At 43.5% G+C, this 9,680-nt stretch overlaps 1 protein-coding gene across 1 annotated transcript in view; it reads left to right on the plus strand.

Moving 5' to 3' along the window:
- Positions 1-8,281, plus strand: part of LOC149449488 (tRNA wybutosine-synthesizing protein 4-like) — a 48,980-nt gene extending 40,699 nt beyond the window's left edge. Inside the window, exons 7-10 of the mRNA XM_089693192.1 lie at positions 1,233-1,422; positions 4,285-4,392; positions 7,422-7,521; positions 7,920-8,281. Of these exons, the coding sequence (XP_089549318.1) occupies positions 1,233-1,422; positions 4,285-4,392; positions 7,422-7,521; positions 7,920-8,281 (760 nt within the window). The remainder of the gene's footprint in view (positions 1-1,232; positions 1,423-4,284; positions 4,393-7,421; positions 7,522-7,919) is intronic.
- The last annotated feature ends 1,399 nt before the right edge of the window (positions 8,282-9,680 follow it).

Here is a 9,680-nt window from a genome sequence, read left to right on the forward strand (position 1 = left end):
TGAGTGTGTGCTGTAGGGTTGGGGTCGTCGGGTTGGTTTTGGGTGAGTGTGTGCTGTAGGGTTGGGGTCGTAGGGTTGGTTTTGGGTGAGTTTGTGCTGTAGGGTTGGGGTCGTAGGGTTGGTTTTGGGTGAGTGTGTGCTGTAGGGTTGGGGTTGTAGGGTTGGTTTTGGGTGAGTGTGTGCTGTAGGGTTGGGATAATGTGATTTTAAAGTGATCCACAAACTTATGACACTGAATTAACAATATAGGTCTCCCACAGTACATAAAACTTGGTCATGTATTTATTTTAGTAAAGTGAAACCACTAAATACCTATTCTCAGCAGTGGTTATGTGACTGTTTTCTGTGTCCGGCCGAGTGCTGGTTCAGCTTCTAGGAGGAGTTTTCATTCTTCTGAGATCCCTCCATGCAGTCTGCACGACCCATGACCCTTTGTCTGGACAGTGCTGATTGGCTCTGTACCTCCACTAAAGCCTGTGTCCACATGCTTTTATGGGAGGCGGTGCCTCCATCAATCAAGATGTAACGTCCAACCACTGTGTACATTTTAAGTTACTGGCTATGGAGGAGGAGAGGGACTGGGCTGTCATTTAGGATCTGTATACATGCCCTAATGCATGATGTGAAGCTCATGTGACCCAAATAGCTCCGATCATAGAGGAAGTGTTTTCTCTAGCAATACACACAAAACAGAGCATGTGCAGACTTGTCACCGCTGCTCTGTACAATTGGCAGATTAACTGAATACCGTAGAAAGAGGGAAGGAACAGAGAACATGAGGATCAACCAACCTTACATGTTAAAGGATTAACCCCTTAGGTTCCACAGTGAGTATAACAAGGATGCTTTTCTGCATATACAGACCGATTTTAGTATTGTGGGTTTAGTAACACTTTAAACTTAGGGTTTGCAGGCTTGCAGAAATGGTCGGGTTAGAGATATGGATACACTTTAAAAAAAAAACAAAATTGTTAAAGAAACCGAATATGAGAAGTAATTTCCATTCAATATGGCATGGTGTATCTAAAACCATATGCCTGATAAAGAAGTATATCTATAAACTGGTGCGTTTCAAGGAAGGTGACTTACAACCAAGGAATATGTACCGTAAGGGTAATATATGACGTGGTGTTTAGGTCAGGTAATGAAATGTGAAATAATTGTATAATGGAAAGGGCCATATTGACATTGTCACATGATCTTTTTTTTTTTTTGCTGCATTTGTTCTGCAGATCGACAAACGTAATTGGCTGGGCAGCAAGACGCTTTCCTCATTCTCGCTTCGTCTTATATGAGCAGTTTTCACCATGTGATCCATTTGGTCAGGTGATGATGAATCACTTTGTGTCGCTAAACTCTGCACTGCGGTCAGTGACTGCGTATCCGTTGCTGGAGGATCAGGAGCGCCGCTTCCTGCAAGAGGTCAGAATTGTTCATCGTTGATTTATGTCCCTTCCTGTCTGTAAGAAGCACTTGGTGAAGGATCCATAGCAGAGTGTCCTTTCTCCTGTACATAGGGCTCATTGTACAAAAGACGAAAAAAAATTTATTTTCTACTCCAGATTTCCTTAGCAATACAAAAATTCCAAATTTTTGCTCATTGAGCTGCTTGGGCAAACTTTGTTGGGAATGAAATGATCTACTTTACCTCCCATAGTTTAGTTAACTGATTTAGTTCAAATCTGTATTTTACTTTTTCATTGAAAAAAATAAAATAAAAAGGCCAAATTGAGGCTATATTTTGGTTCAAAAACAACATTCTGGTCTCTGTTTAGGTGCTGTGAAGGCTGCTGGTAGTTTCTTTTTACATCTCCGTTGCCTTGAAGCTCATTGCATATGTCCCATTAGGCAGCCATTACTGTCTAATCTGTTTTGGATTTCAGAGTACAGGTATCATTACTTTATTGGCTGGTTGGTCTGTGCCTCCCCCATTTGCCATCTCTAGGCTCCTCGGTTGTGTCTGTTGGGGGTCCCCTTCCCCTGTTTTGTAAACTGCTTGCACTTACCTTGATGTCTGCTCCCTGTGGGTCTTCACTCACATTGGAAAGATTTTTTTCATGCTTTGGACAAATAATTTATTTATTTTTGCACCCTGTGAATCCCTGAAGAAGCTCAGTTTGAGAAACGTGCTGGGACATTACACCTTCCATTGTGTTCATCATCATTATTCTTTTTGCCATCTGGATATACATTTAATGTTGAACATGGGTATAGAAAGGTGTATGGGGTAACTTATGTCATAGTCACTTAATGTTCATCCAACATGTCTTTTAAAGGACTGAATGTCCTTCTTTTTAATAATCAATCTTTGGAATAAAATTGTGTTTTTAGATGTATGTATATTTTCTTTCTGAGGGTAAAGTTAAAGTCCCGTTTACTCTTTTCCTTTGATATTTTATAATCTTAGGGATGTGGCACTGAGGTTATCAAATGTACCCTTTTATCCATATTTTGGCTCAAAAACAGGTCTAGGATGGACCATTACTTTCTGTCCCTAAGCAAAAACCTATATAGTTTTTGTAGTAAAGACCATTTAAAGTCTGTGAGGTCATTGCTTTCATAGCAAAACTGTAGCTATGGCCAGGCACAGGGAAGACATTTCCTCTCATTGAGCAGCACCTCCGTAACAGACTACAATTCCTATCAAAGTGCTTTAAAGCTTCTGGCCACAGTGTTAACACAATCTGAAAGTGTATCTAAACCTAAAAACAAAAATGTAATATATTGCAGCTTATCATTGGCAATGTGGTGGCTGCATTAATTTTCCATTTTCAGGAACATTTTCATCTAGTAAAGAATATACCTGTTGATTCTACCATAAATGTAGTGTCCTTATCACTTACAGCGGGCTGCAAAAAGCATAAAGAACCTTATCTTTGTTGTGTAAACTACTGGTCCCATTAATCCTCCATGTATAGGAGATGAGCAAAGGCAGACGTGGTTGAAGTCCAGCCTGTGTGACAACCATGGCTCCTTCCATAAGGAAGCAAATTGAGTGTAGCCACTGTGTTACTAATGTGTTGTAATATATTGCAGCTGACAATTCTAGGTGGTTTTGTTTTGTGTTTTTTTGCTGCTATATATTACTGGGTTTGAATTCCAACCATGGCATTACCTGCATGGAGTCTGCATGTTCTCTCTGTGCTGTTGTGTCTTTTCGCCAAGTACCTTTTGTTTTCCTCCCACACTTCAAGTCATATTGATAGGACAATTGTCTCCTGCCTTAGTATGTGTATGTATGTAGAAGGAGATTTATGGTTGGCTAGTTTTGGCACCCAAGCACAATCCCACCTGCTGAGGCTGACACCCCCACCACCACCACCATCTTGTGTCCTGCTGCTCACCGTAGGCATCCTCACAGCATTCCTGGCCATAGACCTTTATATCCCAAAGAAGGAATGTCCACACAATAGTTAGCTTCTGTGCACTTTACTGATGTTGTTCAGGGAATGGCAAGATAGTCACTTCACAATGGCATACATTCCTGAGTCACTTGACATACACAGTCATTCACATTAAAGTGGACACTCTGCAGTAGTCTCAAGTGAAAGCATGTACAGTACCTTACCTGCCATCTCCCTACAGTATCTCTTCTGTCCAAAGTCATCAGTCCTCACAGGACCATGCTCTCTGTAGATACCAGCTAATTGGGTACACCTCACCCAGGGAAGCAGCTTCATGCAGGAATCTCTAGCTTGGCCTCAAAAGGCCTTTGCAAACCGCCTTAGCCCCCGCCTGCTTAAGGGACAGAATGTCTCCTCCTGGATACAGGTCCACTGCACCTGGCCTCCTGCCCTGTCAAGAGCCCACGTATGCTTGTTACATTATCATAGGTTGTGGGGTGTATGGCTCCCATGCCCCAAGTCTTACTGTGTCCCCTCCCCTAGTTTGTGGGTGCTGATTTACCCCTGACATCACTTGTGGAAGGGCTGTACCTAAAAGGGGCCTAACACCTGATGTCACTTCCTACTGTACCAAACACTATTCTGGTACAGAGCCACCTAGTAGCGGAGTGGCTATCTGCATCTGCCTCCATGTATGTGACACAGGGACCAGAGATTTTAAGCTCCTTGAGGACAGGGACTGGTGATTGTACAATGTATAAAGTGCTGCATACATTGTTGGTGTTCTATAAATATCTGTAATAAATGGATACAAAAGTAAACCTTTTTCATATTTGGGTTTAAATTTCACCTTCCCATTTGACTCTAATGCTAAATTTTGGGAAAATGAAGACCGGTCATTGCACTTATCTTTAACTTCTGAAATGTCCTCTCCTCACAGGGCTGGGAGAAATGTCATGTTTTGGACATGAATGAATTCTCCACTTTGTGTGTTCCGGACTTGGAAAAATTGCGCATTGAATCTCTGGAGCCATTTGATGAGTTTGAGGTACGGTTTCTGTGTCTGTTAGATAGATGAGTGTGATTTCTGTAGAAATTGAGGATGGCAGATTATTTCAAAGGATGAATGTGGAAGGATATCTTTTCTGCACTGGAGATTACTCCTACAATATATGATGTTGTATAGATGTTGTAGCTGATATGTAATCATATTCATTATCAGAACAGATAATTCCACCCATCCACTTCTGTATGTGGTATCTACATCTGGGGATTCAAACAGTTTGTTTCTTTCTAGGATGTTTTCTGTTTTTCTACTACAACCCACAGCAGAAACATGGGCTTGTACTGCCATAATGGGTGGTCTACAGTCCCAGTAACACAAAGGGATCTCTGCACCGTGCTTACTACTTGTGTGGAACTGACACAATAGGTTATGAGTAAGAAATCGTGTCAGACTACCACCAAAGGTAATACAATACACTCACTAGATGTCTAGATTTCAGTATTACCAAAAGGTCAGAAGAGCTTCTACAGCCAATAGCTGTGGAAGGAAGCATTCTCTGATCTCAGGGGTTTCTTTTTTGATCAGGTGGCTTTACAAGCCCAGTGCCAACAAAAGGACCAAAGTACAATGCATCCAGAAAGTATTCACAGTGCTTAACTTTTGCCACATTTTGTTTGTTACAACCTTATTCCAAAATTAATTTCTGTTTTCCTCAACATTCGCCAAACAATACCCCATAATGACAATGTGAAAGAAGTTAGTTTTGAAATCTTTGCAATTTATTAAAACTAAAAAAAAATATGTACATAAGTGTTCACAGCCTTTGACATGGTACTCAAAATTGAGCTCTGTTGCATCCTGTGCCCACTGATCATCCTTGAGATGTTTCCACAACTTGATTGGTGTCCACCTGTGGGAAATTCAGTTGATTGGACGTGATTAGGAAAGAAATAGACCTGTCTATAGAAGGTCCCACAGGTAACCTTGCATGTCAGAGCACAAACCAAGCCATGAAGTCCAAGGAATTGTCCGTAGACCACTGAGACAGGATTGTATCAAGGCTCAGATCTGGTGATGGGTACAGAAAAATTTCTGCAGCATTGAAGGTCCCAATGATTACAGTGGCCTTCATCATCCATAAGTGGAAGAATTGTGGAACCATCAGGAATCCTCCTGGAGCGGGTCGCCCTGGCCAAAATGAGCGATTGAGGGAGAAGGGCCTTAACCAAGGAGGTAACCAAGCAGCCGATGGTCACTCTGAAAGAGCTCCTGCATTTCTCTGTGGATAGAGGAGAACCTTCCAGAAGAACAACCATCTCTGCAGCACTTCACCAATCAGGCCTGTATGGTAGAGTGGCCAGACGGAAGCCACTCCTCAGTAAAAGGCAAATGGCAGTCCTCCTGGAGATTGCCAAAAGGCACCTGAGGGACTCTCAGACCATGAGAAACAAATCTCTCTGGTCTGATTAAACAAAGATTGAACTTTTTGGCCTGAATGTCCAGCGTCATGTCCGGAGGAAACCAGGCACCTCTCACCACCTGGCCAATACCATCCCTGCAGTGAAGCATGGTGGTGGCGGCATCATGTTGTGGGGATGTTTTTCAGCGGCAGGAACTGGGAGACTAGTCAGGATCGAAGCAAGGATGAATGCAGCAATGTACAGAGACATCCTTGGTGAAAACCTGTTCCAGAGCACTCTGGACCTTAGACTGGGGCGACGGTTCATCTTTCAACAGGACAGTGACCTTAAGCACACAGCCCACATAACAAAGGAGCGGCTACGGGCCAACTCTGTGAATGTCCTGGAGTGGCCCAGACTTTAACCCGAATGAACATCTCTGGAAAGATCTGAAAATTGGCTATGCACCGATGCTCCCCATTCAACCTGATGGAGCTTGAGAGGTACTTGAGAGAATGGGAGAAATGTGCCAAGGTGTGCCAAGCTTGTAGCATCATATTCAAAACGACTTGAGGCTGTAATTGGTGCTAAAGGTGCTTCAACAAAGTACTGAGCAAAGGCTGGGAATACTTATGTACATGTGTTTGTTTTTTGTTTTTTTTTTGTTTTGTTTTTTTGTCATTTTTTATTTTTAATAAATTGCAAAGATTTCAAGATTAACTTCTTTCACGTTGTCATTATGGGGTATTGTTTGGAGAATGTTGAGGCATAAAATTAATTGAATCCATTTTGGAATAAGGCTGCAACATGACAAAATGTGGCAAAAGTTAAGTGTTGTGAGTACTTTCTGGATGCACTGTATGGGGCCCCTGATGCCCATTAGGTGAAACGCAATGGACAAAGATTATGAACTTAAGACAGACAAAAATATTTGATTTAAATAGATAACCTCATATTCAGGCCCCTTGCATACTGGCATCTATCTGCAGCAGTACATCCTTCTAGGAGCCTTAGTGCAGACTGGTGTTAGCCCCACTAGGACCCTGTGAGGTTTTGGAACCCAGATCTTCTCTATCCTGGAACATTGTCCCTGCAAGCTAAACATCAATACCACTCTGTGCAGAATTTAACCCCAATCAGCTGCAGCCTGCCATAGACTTTGACAGTGTGCTTGCAGCAGATCTTGATGCTGCACCCAGCCCTGCTGAGCACACTGCAGATAGATGGCCACATACACAAAGGGCATCAGTGTTTTACCTTAGTTTTCTTACATGGTTCCTTCTGTAGGGGATTTAGATTTGTGAAGCTTGTAAAAGCTCTTCTGACCTCTTGGTAACTATGAGGTCTAGCAGTCTCATAAGGGTGTTTCATTACCATTGGTGGTGGTCTCACTCCTTATGAGGAGATGGCACAAAAGGTTCCCAGCATACACATTGTGTTAATGCCATTGCTAGATATTTATACAAGATTATTATTATTATACAGGATTTATGTATGTCTGATGGTATGTATTCAACTCTAAAACTCAAGCCGAGAATGAATGTTGGGAAGTTGGTGCACTGTGCCGTATAATTTGTCATATATTATCAGTTCTCCACAAACTGATAGTTAGACCCCCATCTCTAATACTGGAGCTGATCTGGTACGTGATCTGTCTTCATTTTTCCACAGGAGCTCCACCTCAAGTGTTCTCATTACTTTATCTTGGTGGCTTCTCAAGGAACTCTAGCTGACTGTACAGCCCTGCGACCTGTCTGCGATAATCACATAGGTATGATGGAGTGCATGAACAGTGTGGCAACTTGTATGAACTGATCCAACTTCCCGACCATCACATAATACACTAGTCACATGCTAGGAGGGTCAATTACACTGCTTTGAGTGTCCTCCACGAAGGAAAAACTAACATTTTTGCATGTGGTCCCATCCGTCCCGTTTCTCATTGGATGTCTGTTTGTGATCCTGCCTGTCCTGTCACTTGCTGGGTTCCTTGTATGTGACCCCACCAGTCGTCGGCCAGACCCCTGCATGCAAGTCGCACCGGCCATCAGCTGGACTCAGCGTGCGAGTCCCACCGGCCATCAGACAGATTTCTGTGTGTGATCATCGTTCGCAGCTCAGGGATCTGATTGTAATCGTGAGTCTCCTTTTTTTGTTTTCTTTTTGTAGAATTCTCAGTGCTTCCAGCTCCAGAGTTCTGTGGCTCTCTCTCTGTGAAATCTCTAAATACTTCTGTCTGCGGTCTACGTCGTTTTGGTCACCGCTCCTGTTTAGTGTGTTCCCAGGTCATCATTTCTGCTGGTGGGTTTGGGGAAGGAGATGGCAAGCACCGAAGATTGGACAACATACACCTTTTATTACGGGAAGATGATTCCTGGGGGCGAGAGATGAACACAGACCAATGGGGTAATCACTTTTTTATTACATGTTATTGCTTGGTGGCTCGTATCAATAGCGTCATTTTAAGATACTTTCAGAAGATCATTCAGAATTCATTGATAAGTGTATTTGATTTGCAGGTGACCTTCTGACTTGCTTCCTTCCCATAGACCCACCCCTTCCGTTCATTGAATTTCAGTTCCTTTAACCACTTACCTACCGGGCACTTTTACCCCCTTCGTGCCCAGGCCAATTTTCAGCTTTCAGCATTGTCGCACTTTGACAATTGTGCAGTCATGCAACACTGTATCCATATGAAATTTGTATCATTTCTTTTCACATAAACAGAGCTTTCTTTTGATGGTATTTAATCGCCACTGGGTGTTTTTATTTTTTGCACTATAAACAAAAAAAGTGCCAACAAATTGAAAAAAACAAGTTTTTCTTTGTTTTCTATTATAAAATTTAGCAAACAGGTAATTTTTCTCCTTCACTGATGTGCGTTGAAGAGGCAGCACTGATAGGCAGCACTAATGGGCTTTGATAGGCAGCACTAATGGGTACTGATGGGCACTGATAGGCAGCACTGATGAGGTGGCACTTATAGGCTGCACTGATAGGCAGCACTAATGGGCAATGATAGGCAACACTAATGGGCACTGATAGGCAGCACTGATGGGCACTGATGAGGTGGCACTTATAGGCTGCACTGATAGGCAGCACTAATGGGCACTGACGAGGTGGCACTTATAGGCTGCACTGATAGGCAGCATTAATGGGCAACGATAGGCAGCACACATGGGTACTGATAGGCAGCACTGATGAGGTGGCACGTATAGGCTGCACTGATAGGCAGCGCTGACTGGCGGCAGTTATGGGGGGCACTGGTGGGAGGCACTGCTGGGCACTGATCAGGGCACTGATCATCAGTGCCGATCTCTTCTATGACAATTGCTGGTTATCGTCAGTACTTTCCTCAACCTGTGACAGCGTGAGGAAATTGCTGCCAATAACCGGCAACTGTATTTACTCCATGATCTGCTGTGTCATCGTACACAGCTGATCATGTGGTAAAAGGCCGCTGTGATTGATCTTGTACCTCATTACCGTAGGACACAGCGGTCATGGAAATCGTTGGGGGTGCATTCCGGGAGGACAACATATGAGGCCCTCTCAGAACAGGACAACTGCGGTGTAGCCGTCATTCGGCTATAGTGCGGTTGGCAAGAGAATATTAACCACTTGCCAACCGTGCTATAGCCGAATGACGGCTACACCGCAGTTGTCCAGTTCATGGAGAGCGTCATATGATGTCCTCTCGCACGCCCCCAGCAGCACGCACCTGGCGATCTCCGTGTCCATAGGACACAGCGGTCTTTTACCACGTCATCAGCTGTGTCCAATGACACAGCAGATCACCGGGTAAATGCAGTTGCCGGTCATCAGCTGCACTTTCCTGACGCTGTCACAGCTTGAGGAGAGTACTGCCGATAACCGGCAATTGTCAGAAAACAGATGGACACTGATGATCAGTGCCCACCAGTGCCGCCC

Source organism: Staurois parvus, unplaced genomic scaffold, assembly GCF_062004578.1.
Source record: "Staurois parvus isolate SC_StPar_1 unplaced genomic scaffold, SC_StPar_1.0 ptg000617l, whole genome shotgun sequence".
Taxonomy (NCBI): Eukaryota; Metazoa; Chordata; class Amphibia; order Anura; family Ranidae; genus Staurois; species Staurois parvus.